This window comes from Benincasa hispida, chromosome 10 (assembly GCF_009727055.1).
Source record: "Benincasa hispida cultivar B227 chromosome 10, ASM972705v1, whole genome shotgun sequence".
In the NCBI taxonomy this organism is placed as follows: domain Eukaryota; kingdom Viridiplantae; phylum Streptophyta; class Magnoliopsida; order Cucurbitales; family Cucurbitaceae; genus Benincasa; species Benincasa hispida.
In genome coordinates this window covers 14,772,341-14,796,804 of record NC_052358.1, presented here as the reverse complement: position 1 = coordinate 14,796,804, position 24,464 = coordinate 14,772,341, and the positions used below count along the sequence as shown (strand labels likewise).

At 33.8% G+C, this 24,464-nt stretch overlaps 2 protein-coding genes across 6 annotated transcripts; both read left to right on the top strand.

The window, feature by feature from the left end:
• Positions 1–1,147: 1,147 nt before the first annotated feature.
• On the top strand, positions 1,148–6,365 carry LOC120088446 (putative pentatricopeptide repeat-containing protein At5g59900). Of its 5 annotated transcripts, none has more exons than XM_039045752.1 (5): positions 1,148–4,275; positions 4,651–4,722; positions 4,859–4,922; positions 5,743–5,884; positions 6,014–6,263. In XM_039045752.1, the coding sequence occupies exon 1, from the start codon at positions 1,329–1,331 to the stop codon at positions 4,035–4,037; it is 2,709 nt and encodes a 902-aa protein (XP_038901680.1). In that variant the 5' UTR covers positions 1,148–1,328; the 3' UTR covers positions 4,038–4,275; positions 4,651–4,722; positions 4,859–4,922; positions 5,743–5,884; positions 6,014–6,263. The 5 variants fall into 5 exon arrangements, with proteins under 5 accessions (XP_038901680.1, XP_038901681.1, XP_038901682.1 ...); XM_039045753.1 differs by having other exon boundaries at positions 5,970–6,263; XM_039045754.1 differs by having other exon boundaries at positions 1,148–4,288; positions 5,743–6,365.
• A 5,426-nt stretch (positions 6,366–11,791) lies between these two features.
• LOC120087892 (histone H2A-like) lies at positions 11,792–12,453 on the top strand. The gene is made up of 2 exons (XM_039044900.1): positions 11,792–12,099; positions 12,184–12,453. The coding sequence occupies exons 1-2, from the start codon at positions 11,893–11,895 to the stop codon at positions 12,424–12,426; spliced, it is 450 nt and encodes a 149-aa protein (XP_038900828.1). The 5' UTR covers positions 11,792–11,892; the 3' UTR covers positions 12,427–12,453.
• Positions 12,454–24,464: the final 12,011 nt, after the last annotated feature.

Here is a 24,464-nt window from a genome sequence, read left to right as displayed (position 1 = left end):
TGTCAGTGCTATCTGGTTAAGTTTTTATACTCTATAATAATTTACTTGTATGAACATTTTTTTTTATTTTTAAATCTTATAATCTAATATTTGTATCCATCCTATTTGGAATAAGACATCGATTGCATTTTTTTTTATTATTTTCAATCTCAAGACGTGGTATACAATTCAATTTTATATTATTCATTCCAAACTTCTCAAAAAATAAAGGGGTGACAGTTCACCCACCGTAATAATTGAGAGTAATAGAAGTAGTTCAACATTACATCAATTTTAACGAGAACAATGGTAAAAAGGGAACCAACCTCCCATTAATTTATCTTCGGAAATTTCGCTCTCTCTTTCTCTCTCTCGCTCTCTCTATTTCTTTCATTCTCTCGCTTTCTCCCGGCCCAATTCTTTCCTTCTCGCTCTCTCTCAACCCAATTCTCTCTATCTCGCTCTCGCTCTCTCCCAGTCCAATTATTTATTCCTTGCTCTCTCTCGGTCCAATTCTCTCTATCTCGCTCTCGGTCTCATATGAACAAATTTCATAAGAAATCATAAGCTACATATGAAACTAATTCAAACATGGAAGAACCAACGACGAGGAATTGAAGTGATTTTAGAGGGTGAGAAAAAGAAAGAAAGAATGGATTAACATATGTGAGAATAAGAGAACGACCTCCCCCTACTAAACTCAAAATCGAACACCCACTAACCATGCATCAGATTGGAGAAAGGAAACCCTTATCCATGGAAAAACCAACGCTGAAAAATATTTGAGGAGAGAGAAACGAGAGAACCAAAATGTCAGGCAGAAGGTGGGAAGACGAGTGATGTGGGAAGATGAATTGCGATATCGGTGGGCAAAACTTAACACCGTGGGAATGGGAGATCAGATGTGGATATCTGGGATATTAGTGGCCCAAACGGTGACATTTAAGTCACTCACATGACATGTCTTCTCAACTTGGGTCCCCAAACAACCTCATAGAGTTAAAATTACAACATTCAAATCTAAGGTTAAAAAAAAAAAAAAAAAAGTTCAAAATTGATAAAATTGGATTTTATCCTTAATTCTACAAAGGGCCGAAAATGTCGATTTGGCCATTTTTTCAATCGAAACATAAAATTCGGCTATATACTCGAATTCCCCTCAAACAATGGAATAGGCCAAAGATCACGTTGGACTTGCAATCAAAAGCTACCAATTACTTTCGCTATGGGCCTTCTGCGGATTTATCCAACATTGTTCATACTCAATTCAACTATCACTCCCATCCCAAATCAAATCAAAGCGTCAAGTTTCGAACTAGTTCCGCTTTCAGTCTCAAAAGAGCATCGTCATGAAGCTCGTACGTTCTCGTCGATGGCTGAGAACTCCTAATGTAGACAGAAGAAGATTCAGAAAGTTTTGTACATGGCGGAGGGATCTCGAAGAGGACAATGAAAATGATTCGCACTTCGTTTATGTGCTCGAGCAAATTGTACGAGGAAATCAGAGCTGGAAGATTGCCTTCAACAATGCATTAATTTCAGGTAATTTAAAGCCCCATCACGTAGAAAAGGTTTTGATTCGAACTCTCGATGACTCTAGGTTGGCTTTGAGATTCTTCAATTTCTTGGGACTTCATAGAAATTTCCATCACTCCGCTGCGTCATTCTGTATTTTAATTCATTCCCTCGTTCAGAATAGTTTGTTTTGGCCTGCATCTTCGCTTTTGCAAACCCTTTTGCTCCGTGGACAAAAACCACTTGAGATTTTCGAGAATTTATTGGAATCTCATAAGAAGTACAAATTTTCTTCGAGTTCAGGTTTTGATTTGTTGATTCAGTATTATGTGCAGAACAAGAGAGAAATAGATGCTGTTTTGGTTGTAAATCTCATGAGGGAGTATGGGTTGTTGCCTGAAGTTAGAACTTTAAGTGCTTTGTTAAATGCTTTAGCGCGAATTAGGAAATTCTGTCAGGTATTAGAACTATTTGATACACTTGTGAATGCAGGTGTTAAGCCTGATAGTTATATTTACACGGTGGTGGTTAGATGCTTCTGTGAATTGAAGGATTTTGACAAGGCCAAGGAAATAATTAATCAGGCCGAGTGCAATGGATGTAGTTTGAGTATTGTAACTTATAATGTGTTTATCCATGGGCTCTGCAAGAGCAAGAGAGTTTGGGAGGCTGTTGAAATCAAGAGATTGCTAGGTGAAAAGGGTTTGAAAGCAGATTTGGTTACCTATTGTACGTTAGTGTTGGGATTGTGTAGAATCCAGGAATTTGAGGTTGGGGTGGAGATGATGGATGAAATGATCGAGCTGGGATATGTTCCAAGTGAAGCTGCTGTTTCAGGAGTCATAGATGGGTTGAGGAGAATAGGGAGTATTGGAGGTGCTTTTGAGTTTCTACACAAAGTTGGGAAACTTGGAGTAGTGCCTAACTTATTTGTTTATAATTCGATGATCAATTCATTGTGCAAAAGTGGGAAGTTGGAAGAAGCTGAGTCGCTTTTTAATGTAATGACTGAAAGGGCTTTGTATCCAAATGACGTCACGTACACTATCTTGATCGATGGATTTGGACGAAAGGGCAAACTGGATGTTGCTTCCTATTACTTCAAGAAAATGATAGAGTCTGGCATTGGTGCGACTGTGTATTCATACAATTCTATGATAAATGGTCAATGCAAGTTTGGGAACATGAGAACGGCGGAGCTTCTCTTCAAGGAGATGGTTGACAAAGGATTGATACCAACAGTGGCAACTTATACTTCATTGATAAGTGGATATTGCAGAGATGGGTTGGTGCCAAAAGCATTTAGGATATATCATGAAATGACCGGAAAAGGCATTGCTCCAAATACTTTTACTTTTACTGCTCTTATTTGTGGTCTGTGTCAAATTAACAAAATGGCTGAAGCCAGTAAATTATTTGATGAAATGGTTGAACTGAACATTCTTCCAAATGAGGTGACTTATAACGTTTTGATTGAGGGGTACTGTAGGGAAGGTAACACCACAAGAGCTTTTGAATTGCTGGATGAAATGATTAAGAAGGGCCTATCACCAGACACATGCACCCATAGGCCCCTAATTGCTGGTCTTTGCTCTACTGGTAGAGTTTCCGAAGCCAAGGAGTTCATAAACGACCTTCATCACGAGCATCAAAGGTTGAATGAGTTGTGTTATACTGCACTTCTGCAAGGTTTCTGCAAGGAAGGAAGAATTAATGAAGCGTTAGTTGCTCGTCAAGAGATGGTAGGACGTGGAGTGCATATGGATCTAATAAGTTATGCTGTTCTTATCTGTGGAGCTTTGAAGCAGAACGATAGAAGATTGTTTGATCTTCTAAGGGAAATGCATGCTCATGGACTGAGACCAGATAATATAATATACACCACTTTGATTGATGGCTCCATCAAAGCAGGAAATCTCAGAAAGGCATTTGGATTTTGGGACATTATGATCAGTGAAGGATGCATTCCCAATGTCGTGACTTACACAGCGTTGGTGGATGGATTATTCAAGGCAGGACATGTCAATGAAGCCAAACTGCTTTTCAAGCGTATGCTGGTCGGTGAGGCTATTCCCAATCATATAACTTATGGTTGTTTTCTGGATCACCTCACAAAAGAAGGAAATATGGAGAATGCTCTACAACTACACAATGCAATGCTCAAACGGACTTTAGCAAATCCTGTCACGTATAATATACTTATCCGAGGTTATTGCAAGATAGGAAAATTTCATGATGCAGCCAAGCTTCTTGATCGAATGATTGGAAATAGTATCATCCCCGATTGCATCACATATTCGACATTTATCTATGAATATTGTAGGAGGGGTAATGTGGATGCAGCTATTGAGATGTGGGAGTGTATGCTACAAAGAGGCTTGAAGCCTGATACAGTAGCATTTAACTTTCTAATACATGCCTGCTGTCTCAATGGTGAACTGGACAGAGCTTTGCAGTTGCGCAATGACATGATGTTAAGGGGTTTGAAACCAACTCGGTCGACATATTATTCCCTGATTGGTGCGACTTGCTCAACGAGCTAGGTTGACACCAGTTCAGTGGTTGGTGAATTGATGACAATGCTTGAAGGAAACCACGTCGCGGACTTCTAACATCTGCAGTTGCAAAGAGGGGAGACTCGACACTGTAGTTAATAATACGTCCTGTAGAATAGAAGCAGGAATGATTGTTGTGCATTAGTGATGGATGATGAGCAAAATAAAGCGTACAAACTTTGTTTTTGGCGGCAACAACATTAAATACCCAGCTTTCAGATGTTGGGTAAGTTCAGCGGGTAACAATGATTTTCGAATACATAATATATATATTTCCATTTCATGTCTTAATTTTGAGGAGTTCTAATTTATCTTTTATGTATATGTATGAAATTTTTCAATGAATATATTTTCTGTAATAATAATTATATATGAATTTGGTATAGTTCCCAACTGGTGGTTGGAGATGGGTGAGTTCCTTTAAATTTTCTTGATTGATTTTGCAAACACCCACGTTATGTGTGGCCTAAATTTACCCATAAATGTGTTGGCATTAGATTTAAGATTGGATTTTTTTGGTAAGAATTAAAGCTCCAAAAACACTTCTTGATTCACATATGTTGTTGTAATGTGGGTTGTAATACTTGATTTTTGTGTTCAGCTTGGTTTCCATTGACTATTGGGGGGTTTGAAGTGAAGTGAGATCTTAGCGTTGGAATGCCTAAAGGCCAAGGTTGGGTGTTTATTGTATGTTTTGGGTAAAACCATTTATTTCGTTACTTAGCATCTATTTAAAGTATAACCTTCATATGTTTTTTTTGATTAGGCGGCCTCAACTTGTATTTTAAATGTTGTTCTCTTTTGTCTAGGAGTTAATCCAAAGGTTCTATAAGAGAAAGAAGTTTGGTTGTGGTTTTGAACCCAATTTTTGAGGTAAGGGACTTTCCATTGTGAGACTTATCAAATATTATAATTACCATGTGAATGTTTAGAATGAGACTGTAATGAGAATGATTGGTGTTGATCTATTATGGGAATTACTTAAAAAAGTAGCTACCATGTTGTAAAGACTTCTCTCTTCATATTTTCAATTGGAATTAAGGATTTAGTTGTTTGAAAAGGAATGATTGAATTGTTTTTTAATTATTTTGTATGGTTGGGGATGAGGTGAATCAAACCAAGATTACACTTGGAAAATATCTAGATGAGTTAACCTTTGAATCTACACTTAAAAATTGAGAAGAAAGGGTCATGGACAGGTTGGAAATTTAGCACAAAAGTGATGAAGCCAGTCCAAAAAGAAAAGAAAACTGCTATGCTGTTAAGTTGTTATTATTTTATAATTGCTATTTTGGGTTGATATGGGGTGTAGATTTGCCAATTCATTGAGGGAATTTGCTGATTCAACAAGTGGACATTGTTAGTCTAGAAAATAACTTAAAATAACAGCCAAAAACTGTCAAAAATCTGCATTGCTGTCAAATTTGCTTTTTTTTTTTTTTTTTTTTAGTTTGTAGCCTGATTAATTGGCTTGAAACTTCCAAATCATATCATATTCAATGACTTTGGATAGTTTTAATTTGAGTTGGACTTCACATTTACGGATGTATGAATCAATTTGTAGTCATATTCAATGTTTTGATTTCAAAAGAATGATTTAATTTGAAGCTCAAAGGTGATTTTTTATTTGTATTTTTATGTTGATGAATGGTACAACTTCTAACCACCTATGCACTTTATTTTCTTTTCGAAGGATGATCCTTTCTCCGGTGCAAGTTTGGGCATTTTGTTAATCTCAATGCCATCATCCGTAAATGTGATGCAAACTTCACTACAAGGAATAAAATTGATCCAAAATATGTATGTGTATGTTATAGTAACCGCTTGGAGTTGAGGTAAGAGAATTTTGTTTTCTTGTTTATCTTACTGAATTTGGGCTTGTTAAAAACATTTTCAGACCTAAAGCATTTTGTCTTTCAGTTATCTTATTTGATGGACCTTTTCAATTTGATTCTTTGAAAAAGGTTCTAATTTAGAGCAGTGGACAATTGGAGCTAGTGAGGGAGGAGTTGTCACTTTTTAGTCATCCCAATCTACTTCCACCTCTGTCTGCTTTGATTTATAAGCTTTGATTTGATTCACGGATGTAACGGTATTTCGTGTTAGGTTTGTGAATCATGTTACCAGTAGCTTTTTCTTAAGTTTTTAGGACTTTGTAGATGGTATGAAAATGTATTCATATGGGGTTGATAGTTAATTATATTTTTGAACTTATCCATATGGGTTCATATTCTTTTAACTTAGAAATTGTTCATTTGAACTTTGTTATGAACTTTGTTAACATGAAGTTATTATATGATAGTATATATGTTCAAGATATATGAACTTTCTTAGGTTGATTGAAAATTTTGGTTGATTGATGCTTAGATTATTCATATATATGTGATGTTTGTTTATTTGGTTAATAAATAATTGTCCTCTTCAATTAAGTTATTTCAATATTGGATCTCAAAACAGGAGCAATTTTAGGTAATTTCTAATAGTACGTTTTTTAAAAAAAGAAAAAAAAAGCACATACGAACTTGACAAGCAAAACGTGTCAAGTATTCATTAAGTTGTCTATTTTGGGGTGTCAAGAAGATATTATTATATTTGATAAGTAAAAACTATCAAGTTATGAAAACTTTGATTCATAATCAATGTCAAGAATTTAGATACTTGACACTTAAAATAAATTAATATGTCGTATACTTTATAGTTATAAAATATTAAGTAAATTACAGCTTGACGCTTTTAGCCAGTAAAAAAAGTTCTCTTATTCTTGACATAGACTTGATGTTTTTAAAAATGTCAAGTAACACTGATAGTTGACTGCAAAAAAGGTCAAGTAATACAGTTTTTGTAGTAATGGATGATCAGTGTTTAGTGGAAAATGATAACCATACCTAGATACTCGATTCAAGAGCCACTGATCACGTTTGTACTTCATTACAAGAAGCTAGTTCTTAGAGACAGCCGGCAGAGGGAGAGATGACTCTATGGGTTGGAATAGGAGAGGTTGTCTCGACGGTTGTAGTTGAGAGTTTGAAGTTTTTTTTTAATTGAAGTTTATGTTGTGAATTTGATTTCAGTTTCATGTTTGTTGGAACAATGTTTTAATATATCTTTTATTTGGAATAGAGCGTTTATTTCGAAAAATTGTATTGATATTTATTCTGCAACAAATAAAAACAACTTATATGTACTAAGACCATTAGTATAGAAAATGCTCCACAATATTGAAATGTTCAACACTACAACCACTAAAATTGAGAAAAGAAAATTTTCTCCTAAAGAAAATGCTCATCTTTGGCATCTAAGACTAAGTCACATTAACCTCAATAGGATTGAGAGGTTGGTTAAGAACGGACTTCTAAACGAATTAGAAGAAAATTCTCTATATATATGTAAATTTTATCTGAAGGAAAAATGACAAAACAACATTTTACTGGAAAATGTTATAGAGCCAAAGAACTCTTAGAGCTTATACACACTATTTTGTCACTTTTACGGACAATTATTCAAGATATGGGCATGTTTACTTGATGCAACATAAGCCTGACACACTTGAAAACTTCAAGGAGTATAAGGCTGAAGTTGAAAATTTGTTTGGTAAAAGGATTAAAATGCTTCAATCAAATTGATGTGGAGAGTACACGGATATTGAATTTCAAAATTATTTGATAGAATATGGAATCACATCTCAACACTTGATACACCTCAACAAAATAGTGTATTAGAAAGGAGAAATAGAATCCTATTGAACATGGTTCACTCTATGATGAGATATGATTCTTTACCTATCATGTTCTGGGGTTATGAAGTGGAGACTGTAGCTTACCTCTTAAACCAGGTTCCATCAAAGAGTGTTATTAGAACGCCTTTTGAATTATGGAGAGATCGTAAAAGTAGTTTACGACATATCATGATTTGGGTATGTCCAGCACATGTGCTCGTGACAAATCAAAAGAAATTGGAACCATGTTCAAGATTATGCCTATATATAGGTTATTCTAAAGAAACAATATATGGTTTATTATTCGATCGAAAAGAAAGCAAAGTATTTGTATCAACAAATACTACTTTCCTAAAAGAAAATCATATTAGAACATAAGTCAAAAGAGCCGAATCGTATTAAATGATATTTATAAATAAACTACTGAAACTTCAACAAAAGTTGTTCATGTTGCTTCATCTAGGCAAACACATCCTTCTCAAGTGTCGAAAGAGCTTCGACATAGTGGGACAATTGACCCAATCTACTCGCTATTTAGGTTTAATAGAAACTCAAACTGTTATATTAGATGATAAGGTTGAGGATCCATCGTCTTACAAGAAGGCAATGGTTGATGTTGACAAAGATGGAAGGATCAAAGCCATGAATCAAGAAATGGAGTCCATGCATTCCAATTCTGTCTAATAACTTATAGATCAACCTGGTGGAGTAAAACCCATAGGTTGCAAATGTATTTACGAGAGGAATCTGGGTGTAAATGCAAACCTTTAAGGCTAGACTAGTAGCAAAGAGTTATACCCAAGTTGAAGGATTGGACTATGAAGAAACTTTCTCACCTGCTGCTATGATTAAGTCTATATAGATTCTCTTATCCATTGCCACGTATTATGACTATAAGATATGACAGATGGATGTCAATATTGCCTTTTTGAATGGTAATCTTGACGAAACCATCTACATGACCCAACCAGATAGATTCATTTAACAAGGCCAAGAGCAAAAAGTTTGCAAGCTTAGTCGGTCAATTTATAGATTGAAACAAACATCTCGATTTTGGAATATAAGGTTTTATATTGCAGTCAAATCTTATGACTTTGATCAAAATGTCGATTAGCCTTGTATTCACAAGAAGATCATCAACAATTCAGTAGCTTTTCTTGTGTTATACGTGGACGATATTCTACTCATTGGGAATGATATAGGTTATCTGAATACCATTAAAGAATGGCTAGTTGCTCAATTATAAATGAAATATTTGGGTGAAACACAATTTGTTATAGGGATCCAAATTATAAGGGATCGAAAGAACAAATCACTGGACTTGTCTTGGACATCCTATATTGACAAAGTGCTTGTCAAATATTCGATGCAAAATTCCAAGAAGGGTTTGTTACCTTTTAGACATGAAATTATCGTGTTTAAGGTACAGTATCCTAAAAAAGTCAAGGAGATGAGACGGATTCCTTATGCATTTGTAGTAGGTAACCTGATATATGTCATATTGTGTACTAGACCTGACATTTGTCATGTAGTGATAGTGGTCAGTAGATATCAATCCAATCCATGATTTGATCATTGGACGACAATTAAAGTTATTCTCAGGTATATTAGGAGAACGAGAAACTATATGCTCGTGTATGAGGCTAATGATTTGATCGATACACTGACTTTGATTTTCAAACTGATAAGGATTTAAGGAAATCCACATCAGAATCAATGTTCACTATGAATGGATGAGCTATAATATACCGCAACATTAAGCAATGTTGTATTATGGATTCCACCATGGAGGCTAAGTATGTAGCTGCTAAATAAGCCATCTGGCTTAAAAAATTTCCAGATTTAGAAGTTGTTCCAAATATGTTATTGCCCATCACATTTTATTGTGATAATAGTGTTGTTGTGACAAACTCCAATATTATGTCATTTTATTAGATAGATTGTGTAATGGGGAGATGTGATCATCACAGAGATTGCCCATAGCACAATATTGCTGATCTATTTACAACGACTCTCGTGGCTGAAGTATTTGAGGGTCACTTGGAAGGTCTGGGTCTACGAGATATGACGAACCAAAGTTAGGGAAAGTGGAAGATTTTATTGGGTATATTGTATGCCATAGCTTATTGTATTGTATATTGATACTTAACTTTTCCACTAATCTTTTATTGTATGTTGATACATTCCACTAGCTTTGGTGAAGTGGGAGATTGTTGGGATTGATGTTCTAAATGCAGTGTATCTCGTGGTTTGTAGTTTTTGTTAACACAATTTATTTATATAATAAAATCAGAGGTATTTTATTTGACATTTAAACAACATTAATTCATTCCAATAAACTAAGATTCAAGGTTATATGATGTCACTTGAACAGTATGTAGTTAACATTTGGGTGATTCATGTTCAGGCAATAACCTAAAAGGTTTATAGTAAATGAATGAATGTTGGGTGCCTTATCTTGGTAACACTGCGGATACGACCCGTTTTGTAATTGTTACATGAGATGTAAGTGTTACAAACAATATGAATCATATTGTTCACGTGAAGACATGTGAGTGAGGATATCATGTATAAAAGAGTTTATACATAGACCGAACCACAAAATAATTAATTTCTCTTTATAATACCGTTACTCGAAGAAACTAGTATTTCACTAGGATGACCATAGGAGACTTGGCCTCAATCATAAGTGAGTTGTGAACTACTGTTTATGACAACAATCCTTTGATCTGATGGGTGAGAGTGACCATGATAGTCGACTCAACAAGCTTAACATTTTAGAAATTTTTCTGATTAGAGAGTTGGGAACACAACTACATACGATGGAATTCACTCCATCTCATTTATTGGGGAAGTAGATAAATTGCTCCCTTAATAATTGGTTATGAATTTTGTATGGTTAGAGAAATCAATGGAACTTAAAGGAATTAAATGTAACTGTAAGAGTAAACGAAATTCCAGCTGTAGTTATAAGCATATGCGAAAGATCATCGCTCTGTTGATTGGTTATATCATGGACATAAAAATATATCTACAGTGCACATAGTGCAATTATTGGTTTTTAATGAAGTGATCGGTAGTTAATGAATACTGATTCATTGGATTAAAAAAGTTTAAGCAACTAATCCTATATCATTGGAGTTTCCAATCTTTAGGTCCATAAGATCCCTTTGCTAGCTCAATGAAATTTTATATTAACAAGATTAATATGTAATGATTAATCATAACTTCGTTTTGGTATGTTTCAAGAGGAGATTTTGGTTTTGGAATTTTGTGAAATTTATTAGTATTTTATGTTTTAACTTAAAATCTTGATCTTTATTTTGGTTGTTGAGAAAATTAGTGTAAGATAAGAATAGAAAAATTAAGAAAAATATGAGTGTACCTAAATGAAAAAAATAAGGAATTCTATATAATTTATTTTAAAATCGGTTCTTTTCGAACTTAAGAAGATTTCAAACAAATTGATCAGTAAGTGCGTTTTTTTTTTTAAAATTTCTAAAGTCATTTTTGTCATGAGGAATTAACAATTTTATTCAAATACTAACGGTTGGGGTATTTTTGAACTTTTATTAAGTTAAGAGTATTTTTTAAACAAAATTTTAACGGTTTTCATCCAAAACTAACAACAAACGTATTTTTGAACTATTTTTAAAAGTTTAAATGTACTTTTAAAACTTTTGAAACCATAAAACCTAATGTTTAGGGACATTAATTATAATTCATTTTTTTTTTAATTATTAAATAAGGTACGTAAGATACAATCCAATTTACCCAAACAAATTGAAATGAATGAAAAGACCTCAAATTTTCCAAAGTGGAAACATAGCGGGAAATTTGAAATTTTCGCCGAAAAAGGCCAAAGAATTCAAATCTCAATACTCGCTTCTCATTGGTTCATCCAAAAGCGCCACGGATCGCCAAAATAAATCATTCTCAACCGTCGATCAAATACCAATCCGACAGCTCACGTTCTCCCAACACATTTGCCGGTTCCCACTACGGTATAAAATCCACCACTCTTAGAAACTATCCATCTCAGCATTGCCTGATCCCAACTAACACTGATAACTCTTCGGCGACTGCTACCTTCGTTCTCTTCACGGTTAAGCATCAAATCAGCGTTCAATGGAAACCGGCGGCAAGGCAAAGAAAGGCGCAGGAGGAAGGAGAGGAGGCGAGAAGAAGAAGTCAGTTTCTCGCTCCGTCAGAGCCGGTTTACAGTTCCCCGTTGGCCGTATCGCTCGTTATCTGAAGCATGGAAGATACGCTCGGCGTGTTGGTACTGGCGCTCCTGTCTACTTAGCCGCAGTCATGGAGTATTTAGCCGCCGAGGTAACTGAATTGTCATTTTTCCTCTTCTTCATCTAGCTCTTTCGAATTGTCATTGTATTGATCTTCCATGGATGCGATATGCAGGTTCTAGAGTTAGCCGGAAACGCGGCGAGAGACAACAAGAGGAACAGGATCATTCCAAGGCACGTTCTATTGGCGATTAGGAACGATGAAGAACTCGGAAAGTTGCTCGCTGGCGTAACTATTGCTAGCGGCGGCGTTCTTCCAAATATCAACCCGGTTCTATTGCCAAAGAAGACGGATAAGGCTACGAAAGAGCCGAAATCTCCATCGAAGGGTGCGAAGTCTCCGTCGAAGGCGGCTTGAAGGTTGAATTGCAGAGTTAGGGTTGGATGAATCTGTAATTTATGATCGTATTTTGGAGGTCTCATTCCATTTTTTTTTTTTTTTTTTTGGCCTTTTGGGTTGTAACTGTAGACGAAGAATTAGGGATTTGGGATGCAAGACTGTATTCGATATGGCTATTTTACTAATTTACAAGCAAGGAATCCTCATCTTCTATAATTCTTTTGTCGATCAAATTTTCTACCGTAGGAAGGATATCATTAATAGCTCTCCAAACAAAGTGTTTTATTTTGACTCGGATATGAATATTCCATAGATTCTTCCAAATACTCTTCATTGGATTCAAGCTTGATGATTTGGTATACATTCTTGATTTTTGATACCGCCTACATCCATTCTTGTTCTAATTTTCACCTTTTTTTTTATCAAATGCCTTATTAATTTAGGCCCTCCAAGATATTTCGACAGGCAAAGTGTCTCCCATTTAATCCATGATCCCCACTGGAATCTTGAGAACAATTTAGTTATATGGACACAAAAATTGGCTGGGATGTTTAAAGAGATACTCATCCCATAAGTTGAAATGGTTTGGTCAATGCTTTTAATAACAACTTCCTTTGCCTCTTATTGAAAAAAGATTTTTTTTTTTTTTTTTTCCCAACCATCAATAGCTGCCATGCTGTCTTTTTCTTGATAAGGAGGATGGAAGATCAAGATATAGGCCCAAATCATCTACATGTTGAACTCCCAAGATGTTGCTTTGGAAGTTCCTTCTATTTGTCCCAAGAAGATCATAGCTCATTTTGATAGATTAACACTTGCACTGAAGGCTTTTTCATAGCAAGTAGTTTCTTCAGGTATGTACATTCCAATTCATTTGCTGAACAAAAGATAGGTGTGTATATTCCACTTCACTTGCACTTGGATGATATTGCCTTTAGGTTTTCCATTAATGAGGATAGAGAACCGGGTTGATGAAATACAATTGAAAGATCTTTTTGATCCAAATAGTATGGAAGCCCATCTTCAACATGATAGTTTTAAGGAAACTCCACTCAATCCGATCATAAGCCTTGTTTAGGTCTATTTTAATTGTTGTACATTTGTCTCCGTAATGGCTCTATCAGGGACAAAAGTAGATTGGGTTTTTGAGATAACATCATTCAGAATGTTCTTCATACGATTAGCTAGAGCTTTTGTCACAATCTTATAGGAAACATTGCAAAGACTGATTGGACGGTAATCACTCACGTCTTATGGCGTCTGGCCCTGGAGCTTTAGTAAGAAACATTTGGTTTACTGCCCTTTCAACTTCCTCCCTGGTGAATTTTGCCAACAATTTCTCATTCATGCTACGATCAACTTTCAGCTCAAAACAGCCAAGGACTTCATTTATTTGTTCTTCACTAGGGTAGCTTGAGGTGAATAAATGTTGGAAATAAGACATAAAGGTCCTTTCAATGATTTCAGGATTCTCAGACCAGCAACCCTGTTCATCTCGTAAGCCAGAAATCAGATTTTCATTTCTGCGAATTGATGCCTTCTTATGAAACCATTAGGTGCTCCTATCCCCCCATTTCAACCATTTTTCGCTTGATCTTTGTTTCCAGTATATCTCCTCTTATGCCAGTAGTTTCTCTAAGTTCAAATGCTATCTCATGAATTCGTTCAAGGTCCATACTTGGATACAATCGTAAGAGGCCTGCAATGCCATTTTACAATCTTCAATTTCCTCTTTACGACTCTTGTTTAGTCTACTTCCCCATCCTGCTAGATTATTCGAGCAATTTTAAAGACTTTTGTCCAATGGAATATTGCAGTCACTATCCCTCCAATTACAAGAGTTTTCAATTATATCCTCACACTTCGGATAAAAATTTACAACTCCTCAAATTTGAAAACTCTTTTCCTCTTTCTACAGGGAAGTTGATTAAAATTTAGGTGTTGATCAACGGTCGATGATCATTGGACAACCAATTTAAATGTTTAACTGATTTAAAATCTAAGGAATTCTAGGGTTGGTCATTTCATAAGTGAAAGGGATCGAATCCCAGTGTAGAAACGTGTGAATACTGGTGTCAATAATTTTAATTTTGGAAAATCAAGAAAAACAGAGAAAAAAACATAAAAAGGTAGGATAAACATTCTAAAGGATGCTGATATAAAGAAAGAAATCTTACTCTTAATATTGTTGTTTTTAAAACTATTTAGAAAAATATCGAAGTTTGAAACAATTTAGAGAAATATTGTAGGTTATTTTTTTTTTAATTTTTAAATTTAAATTTTAAATTTCATTATTTGAGTTTTCAAAACTCAACAAAGGAATTCGAGTGTTCAAAACTAGACAAGGCTAAGTTGAGTGTTGAACACTCTGACTTTTTATTTTATTATTTATTATATTCGACTACCATTTGTTATTATTTCCATTTTCTTAACTCTTAATAATAATATATTACCTTCAATCCTTAACTCTAAGAAATATCATAGAAATAATATTCCATTCACGTTTTCTACCATAATTTAAAAATAATAAAATATAAATTAAAATATTCACATTAATATAACTACTATCTCATTCAAAAAATAATTAAAAAAAATCAATGTGTCCCACAAGGCGGATGTCGTCGATTTCAAGTTGTTGTTGTCGACTTTGATCTCGAGGTTGCTCTAGTCCCTCTTGATGTTGCTATGGTACTTCTGCCGGTGCTTCATAGTATAAATATTCATTATGCTCTCCACGGCCGCGACCATGTCCATGCACGTATGAAGATGATGGACCAGCCTCTGAATTATAATATCCTGAACCAAATTTTGGTATCATCATCGGACTAACATAATTAGTTTGGCTTTGCGTCTGCATCATAGGAGGCAATTCTTTCACATTGTGGGCAACCTCAACTCACCTATCTTCTCGAACAGGTCCCCTATGTCTAGGAACTGGTGGAGTAACAATATGTATATCGTACATAAAATGTATCTTCTCCATATAGCTCTCGGTGTTACTGCATATAACAAAAACCCGATTCAGATCATTTGCAACATCACATAATCTATTGTTGTTTGATCTCTGTGAATAATAAAATGATTAGACAGTATTTAAAATAAATTCAAATTAGAAATAATTAGACAATATTATTTATGTACCAGATGACCCATAACTGCTCCCGGACAAGTAACCCAACGTCTTGTAATATTATTGTACCAGTCGATATAATTTTGAGTGACATCTCTATCATATTACCTAATAGAAACCTCAATTGCAATAAAACTTGCATGATAGTGCCATTGCACTACCAAATGTGCAACTTTTTCAGACCAATCTCCAATTCTTAAGTTGACGAATTGTCTCATTAGCCTATCAGGAAGATGCCATTCACCAATGTGAAAACATGTAAGAGGACTTATCATCACCCATATGTTTTGACCGTTTGTATAGAATTTTGGCAAAGTGTCCATAACAACTTTGTAAGGCTCCCAAATAATTTGAAACACAAAATATTAAAGACAAATACAATAAAAATTAGTATAAAAAATTCAATTTGGTTCAGTATTAATGTACCCGATCATGTTAAAGCAGATTAAACATGTATCTGTACTGACAAACTACATGTGTGGCTGTCCTAGTCACACAAAATTTGTCTCTCTACCTAAATTTTCAAATCAATAATTTAGATTTTGAATTAACTAGATCAGTCATATAAAAATAAATTGAATAAAAATAACATATCGAGAATTGTAGGCTCGCCCAGCTAACTAAGCGTCATTTACATATTGGAGTTGTGGAACCATTGTTGGAAATTATTCCCAAACCCATAGTTGCAAAGGTATCAGACGCCCAAACGCCTAGTGATCTTGCGAACTTTAGGTTTTGTTGCTTTGCACAACTATCTATACATCTATGCCAAACATGCTCCACCCCAAGAATACCGTCCCGCATAATAGAGATTAGCTAACAATGACAGGAATATCAAATGAACAAAATAACTTGATTTGCTTTCACCCATCATCTGCAGTATATATGCTTGCGTATATCTCATGACGGTTTCCTCATCGCATCATTGGCAAGTTCACGAAATTGTTTCCTTAACCATATCAAACTTAACCTCAATCCTTTAATTTTATCGGCAGGCGAGGTCACACCGAGGTACAGTTGACAAATATACAACCAGTCATCATACATCACCCGGGAGATTGGCTCACCGTCAACAGGTAACCCGAACAACACTTCTATTTCCTATAATAGTACACTCTCCAGTGAGCATATGTAATCTATGCGTCTCAGGCCTCCATCTCTCGACCAGTGTTGTGATGAGATGCCAATCTAACTGAATGAATCACAATCTGACAGCTCCATAAAATCCAGACATACAAAGTAATGGTAGTATTCGATGGTGGAGTGGGATAGTTGGATGTATAACTAACTCTCGATGTCTACATGATATCTCGCTAGTAGTACGATATTGACATACAATTGATGATCGATGAATCAATGTACAGGATCAGTAGGTTCTGAATTTAAAACCATGATCTAAAAGAAAAAAAATCAATTCCATCAATACCATCAATCACATTACCATCTGTAGACAACATAAATCCTAATCATTTGTTCGCTATTTTCTAAAAGAAAAAAACCAGACAATATATTACTAATTATTTTACTAATTATCAAACTTAAATACAATATATATATATATATATATATATATATATATATATAAACAACTTAGTTTGAACATCAAAATATTAAAAACTAAAAGAATTGAATAAAAAACTTTTTATACTAAAAAATTTTAAACTTCAAATTGATACCAAACTTTTTAAGACTATCTTTTCAAAGTTAATACTAAAAAAATTAAATATCATAAAAAATATATTAAAAAAATCACAACAATTTTGTATTAAACTAAAAATACTAAAGTTTTTAAATTATAAACATCAAAGTTTATAAGAATTATATATAACAAATCACTCAAATCAATAATTTTATGTTAAACTATAAACTAAACCTTTTAAACTATACATATCAAAGTTAAATAAAAATCAATAGTATAAAAAAATATAAAAAGCCATTAAATTAGTAATTTTTTAATTAAAAACAAACAAAATACTAAACTTTTTAACTAAAAAACAATACTAAAAATAGAATACCATCTAAAAAAGACAAATAAACAAGATTACTTCTTTTTCTGTTAAAAAATAATAAATAAAAAATGTATAGAAAATTAGAATTAGAAAAAACATATCGTACGAACAAAATATAAACCTTAAAACCAACACTGATATTATTTAAATGTAAAAGAGAACATTAACATGTAGATATAACATAATATATATAAATAAAAAAATTACTAACATTATTATAACAATATTAGTGAATTCAGACTATTAAAAAACTATTACTGAATTGAGACTAACATGGTAGATCTAAAATATTAACATGGTAGAATAACATAAACATGATAGATCTAAAATATTATTCAATTCAACGTAATATCAATATATAACTAATATTTTTTAATATTAGGATCTAAAATATTAACATGGTGGACAATAAATATTAATAGTAAAAATTAGTTAATAAATAAAAGTTAAAATTCAACTCCAAATTCAATAATATTTTTCTTCTTCTTTCAAAGTGACAACATTCACTTTTTTTTTTTTTTTTTTTTGTTCTTTTGTTATCCGGCAATAACAACTACAAAAAATAAAATAATATTAGGATCTATAACATATAGTTTTGATAAAAAGAAAGCAATTTAGTTGATCGAATGTATACCTCTTTTTGAATCTTTGTTTCTCGAACAACAATAGAAACTATAAAAAAGAAATAATAATATAAGAACAGAAATATAATTATTCTTAAAAAATAGAAATCTAGTAGAGTGAATTAAACCTTAATAGTTTGTGATAAGATAAGGGTAAAGTGTGGGGAGAAAGGATCCACACGAAATAGAAGAAGAGAGTAAGGCACAAGAAACATAATAAGAGAACAACAACCAGAAACGCGAAGGGAAAGAGAGCACGAAGGACGACAGAGAGCAAGCAAAAAATTTGTGATATGAAAAAAGGGGTGGAGAGGGAATTTTAAAACCATAGGCCGAGTGTTAAAAACTCGACCCACGGGCGAAATTTATAAAGTTGCCGCCAGACATTCAAATTCGGTCAAGGCTGGCATGTGAAACGACAGGGCATGGAAAATGGTAGGAACGACAGGGTATGAAAAATGGCAGGAACGACAGGGCATGGAGTGACAAGTTGAGATGGTTGTCATGGGTTGAAATCTTGACCTATGTAGGTCAAGTTTTGAACCCTCAACAAGTTTTTGTATTATTTAGTTTTCCTCTATATCGAGATTTCAACCCTCGACAAGTTTTTTTTCCACCTCGGAATTTTCAAACTACCATAAATTTTTAAATACTTTTCAAACTACCCTATTTTACTAAATACTTTTCCAAATTACAATGTTTAAATAAAAGTTCCGAAAATGAGTTATAACTCCCCTCCACTAACTCATAAGATAACTCTCTGAGAGTTATCTTATTTAACTTATTTATTTAATTTATATTAAATCTAATTTAATATATCACTAAATATATAATAATAATAATAATTAATTAACATTTAATTAATCATTAAGATAAATATCACATATTTAATCAAAATTATATTGGAATCATATTCAAATATAATCCTTCCTTATAACCTATAGTTTTAATATGAATCTCATTCATATTAATTTATAATATTAATTAATTAATTAATTAACATTTAGGACATTCGACGCGTAGGTTCGCAATCAAATGCCTAGTTATTAAATACCTGAGGGCTTATTTAAAAGGCTTTTGATGCATGGGAATCACTAATTTTTGTGCTCGGGTGCAGGACTTGGAAATCTGGGTTTCTGAAGCCTACGATTGAGGTGTTGGTTTTGAATTCCTGGGTTTAGTTAGTCCTTTTTTGTGTGAATTGTACAACCTAAATTATATCATGTATCAAAATTTGAATTGTAGCCCCTTTGCATATTTTTGTACCTCTAATTCAATTTTCTTACTCTATTGATTTTAATGACAATAATGTAAAAACGAGAAACTTTAATATTCAACAACAATAATTTTGATTACAATTAACATGAACAGTCCCAAAGTTTAGGTTTAACATGAATGACCTAATATAGTTAACTGATTATTAAATATGCCCAATATAACTCTTATATTGGATAGTTTAACAATAATTATTCTTGTTTATTGAACTCTTTAATAAACCTAATCATTTATTGCATGTTTATAATATAATTTTCTAATTCATCTTCCACGTCAGTTCCCAGGTAGGGGTTCTGTTTTTGTCAACTTAAATACCCCAGCCTTAGACATAACCTTCTTTAGATAAAGCTCCTATACAGAAAATTATGTTATAAATTTAATCTTTCATCAATCCAATTTAATCTTATTAAAGAGAAAATAAAAGATTAACTTATTTCTAATCATATTAGAAATGTTTTAACAGCGCGGTCATACCAATCGAAGGGATTAAAATTTAATAAGAGGAAGCATATAAACGTCTTATGTCTCCATTTCATTTTACAGAAACTTAAAATTACAGAGGAAGATAGAAACTGAGATAAACATGCAAACCCTAAGCATGCTTTCTATTGGAAAAATAGAGAGGAAAGAGATAAGAAATATATATCCTTGAAGAAACACTTTCTTCATGTATCCTCTCCACAACAAGATATCATGAACATGACTCCTCTTTCTTGATCTTGAACACCACAGACATAGCAATTCAACGAACATCATTTCTTGAACACTACCACAAAAACTTCCTCGTAATTCTTAAGGTGAGAATTACAAAGAGTGTGTGGACTTCTGTGTTTCAATTTTGGTGCAAAGGGAGTAGAGATCTTGAGAGTGTTTGGTAGAGGAGGAAGATGAAAAGGGAGAAAGATTCTTTTTCAAAAATTGAAAAACACGTATGAATAATCCAATAACTCCTCTGCCATAAACATATTTGTGAGAAGTGAGGGAGTTACTCCAGAACTCACCCCAAAAGTTCAAAATATCTTCCTTAGGAGTTAATTTTCAAATTTCAAATTTAATATATATTAAAATTAAACCATATGTTATATCACATTTAACATATAACCTATAATTTAATTTCTCTCATATAACCTATAGATTAATATGAATCATATTCATATTAATGTTAATCTATAGTTTTTATATGAATCACATTCATATAATTAATATTTGAATCATATTCAAATATTTATTTCTCTCATTAAACTTTATATTATAGTGTATCACATACAATTAATTCCCTTTAATTAATTTAAACAATTCAAATTAATCCAAAATTAATTTGATTCTCATTAATCCTTATTGAGCGAACAAGGGGACCTTATGGACCTAAAAATTGAAGCTCCAATAATACAAGATTAATTAATTAAACTCTTTAATTAAATTAATTTCCATTTATTAACTATCGGTCACTCCACAAAATACCAACAACCACACTCTTCTCTTTGTAGATATGTTTTTGTATCCATTGGATATAACCAATCAACAATGCGTTAACCCTACATAATTTCTCATAAGTGTGCTGGGTCAAAATTAATGTTTTACCCTGTAGTTACATCTAACTTCTTAAGTACCATTGATCCCTTTAATGAATAATTAGTCATAGATCAACTATAAGTGAACCCCTCTCGGGCTAGGAGGGGCGTGACGCCACATTGTTTAAGGCCCAGAATCAGCTCTTAAGGGAGTAATTTATCTACTTATCCTAATAATGAGAAGGAGTGAATTCCTTCTTGTATAACCGTGTTCCTAGCTCCTCAATCAGATGATTCCCTAAAAATGATAGGCATATTGAGTCGGCGAATCTGGCCATTCTTACCCATGTAGATCAAAGGATCGCCCTCATAGGCAGAAGTTTACAACTCACTCAATATTAAGGTCAAGTCACCTATGGTCATCCTGGTGAATGTAAATCTCTTCTAGCAACAGTGTTATAAAGAAAGACTAATCATTTCGTGGTTCAGTCTTATACAAACTATTTGTATAGGATAACCTCGCTCACATGTCTACACATGAATGATCATGAAAAATCATTTGTAACATTTACAACAAATGTAACAATTACAAAGTGAGCCCTATCCATAGTGTCACCAGGTTAAGGTACTCAACCTTATCCATCTACTACAAACCGTTCAAGTTATTACTTAAACATGATCCACGTGTATATCTCCACATATATGTTGAAGTTACACTGAATAACCTAGGATCTTAGTTTATTGGTTTTGAGTTAATGCAACTAAATGTCAAATAAAATAACAACTTATTTTATTAAATAAATAATATGTTTTTACAAATAACGATTATAAACTACAAGACCACGAGATTTAGGACATCAACCCCAATAGGTTTCACTAGCATAATCACAATCTACTTTGATGATTTAAGTCATTTTGCTAGTGTGACATAAGGATAGTTTAATTCCTCCCTAAATCTATGAGTGACAAAAAACGATATCAATCTTGGTACCCCTAACATTATTTTAAATCTAAGTACCGTTTTTAGTGTTAGTAAAAAAAAAAAAAGTTGCCTTACGTTTTTTTTCCCTTTAGTAACCCTTTCTTTTATATAACTTCTTTTAGGATAATTTTATTTTTTGATAACAAAGTTTTTAAAATATAGATTTATAAGAAATTACTAAGATTTCAAAAAGTTCGTAGTTTAGTTTTCTTTTTAAAAAACAAAGAATGTAATAAATTGTATAGGTGATTGTGACCAGATTGCCAATTCAATATGCCTACCATTTTGGAGATTAGTCTGACTAGGGAGCTGGGAACACAACTACACGAGACAGAATTCACTCCTTCGCCGATGTAGGGGCAAGTAGATAAATTGCTCCCTTAAAGGTTGATTCCGCGGCTTGAACATAGTGACCACATTCTCTCTTAGCCCGAGAGGGACTTGGTCATAGTTGGACTATGACTTATTATTCATTAGAGGGATCAATGGTACTTAAGGAGTTAGATGTAACTATAGGGAAAAAACGATAATTTTGGACCAACTGCAATTACGAGCAATTTGTGAAGAGTCATCGCACTGTTGATTGGTTATATCCAATGAACATAGAAATATATTTGTAGTGCGAAGAGTACAACTGTCGGTCTTTAGTGGAATGACCGACAGTTAATGGATGCTGGATAATTTAATTAAATAGTTTAATTAATTATCCAAGTACTGTTGGAGCTGAAGGAACTCTTATCAAAGAGTACCTATGAGCGGAAGCAAGATTGTTCCAAACTCATTGTGACAGAATTACCGCATTCACAATCAAACAAACTAGATATGCATTTAACAACAAATTACAACCATGCTTTGAAATTTAAACAACAAGAGACCAAAATACATACCAGTTGAAGAACCCTTCTTCACCAAAATATCATTCTTGTACAAGGACTGCTCCTCTCTCTCTCGCTGAGATCGTCCAAGCAATCGTCCACCAAATCGTCTACCCACAAACAGACTCCTCACGAACTCGGCAGCAAAGAAGACACCGCCACTTGGAACCCTCGGTATTCTCGATGTGAGAATCCAGGAGGTGTGGGATCTGTTTGATTTGGTAGAGGGAAGGAGGAAAAGCCAATCGTATACCAAGACCAAGTAAGTGGGAGAATATCAGGTGTCGATTGTATAGACGATGCTTGATCGTTTAGGAAGAGGTACACGATCGTTTAATAAAAGGGCCGCGATCTTTAGTAAATGCTCGGGCATGCGATCGTTTAGGAAAAAAACTAGATGATCGTTTAGTAAATCCTACGCGATTGTTTAGTAAATCGCACACATGTATACGATCGTTTAGAAACGTTAAGCTGTCGTGTAGGCTCTAGATTTGCTATGTGATAGACAATATACACCACTCGTGAGCGAATGTCTGATCTTCTTTGCAAAATGAAAACATTTTTTGTTTTATCCTTCAGTTATGAAAACTGAATGTAACCACCCACTATTATTCGGTTACGGAGAAAAAAATCGGGCAACAATTATCCTATAATTGTCAAAATTAAATAATAAATTTAATCATATTATATTCATTAACCTATGGTTTAATATCACATCAAATGCAACATATGAACCATAGTCTTTTTCTCCTCCACTAGATACAAATCATATTTATATTATTTTCCTCCAATTAATGTATCTCAAACATCATGTCAACAATATCATATATAATTGACCTGTTCAATCATATCATATATAATCGAACTCCCTCTTGTCAATTTGAACACTTCAAACTGACCCAAAAACTGATTCTCAACTGGAATTCATTGAACTACCAAGGAGACCTTATGGACCTATGGTTCGAAGCTTTAAGGGTATGTGAATAGTTGACTAAACTCTTTAGCTACGAGATCCACCATCTGTTAACTGCCAGACATTCCACTAAAGTCCTACAGCTGCACTCTTCTCACCAAGATATATTTCTGTATCCATCGGATATAACCAATCAACAGTACGATAACCTTTCACAAATACTCATAAGTACACCCAGGACAATTTACCATTTTGCCCCTGTAGTTACATCTAACTTCTTAAGTACCATTGACCCCTCTAATGAACAATACAACATAGTTCTACTATGTGTGGACACCACTCGAGCCCTGAGAAGGTGTGTTGGGTCACATCGTTCAAACTCCAGAATCAGCCTTTAAGGGAGCAATCTATCTGCTTACCCCTACTTCAGGGAAGGAGTGAATTCCATCGTATGTAGCTGAGTTTCTAGCTCCCAAATCAGACGAATCCCTAAAGTGGTAGGTTTGAGTCGGTGATCTGGCCATTCGCACCCATGCAAATCAAAGGATCGTCCTCAAAGGCAGGAGTTCCCAACTTACTCAGGATTGAGGTCATGCTATCTATGGTCATCCTAGTGAAGTGAAGTCTATGTCATGAACGACGTTATATAACGAGACTATAACACTTCATGGTCCAGTCTTATACAAACTTCTTTGTATAGGTCGTCCCCACTCACATGTCTCCACATGAATGATTAAG

What these genes read in the sequence shown, in the direction of transcription:
- LOC120087892 (XM_039044900.1), top strand. Translation starts at nt 11,893, where the DNA reads ATGGAAACCGGCGGCAAGGCAAAGAAAGGCGCAGGAGGAAGGAGAGGA. An exon ending in TGGAGTATTTAGCCGCCGAG is followed by an intron (nt 12,100 to 12,183) that starts GTAACTGAATTG and finishes TGCGATATGCAG; the next exon opens with GTTCTAGAGTTAGCCGGAAA.
- LOC120088446 (XM_039045755.1), top strand. Translation starts at nt 1,329, where the DNA reads ATGAAGCTCGTACGTTCTCGTCGATGGCTGAGAACTCCTAATGTAGAC.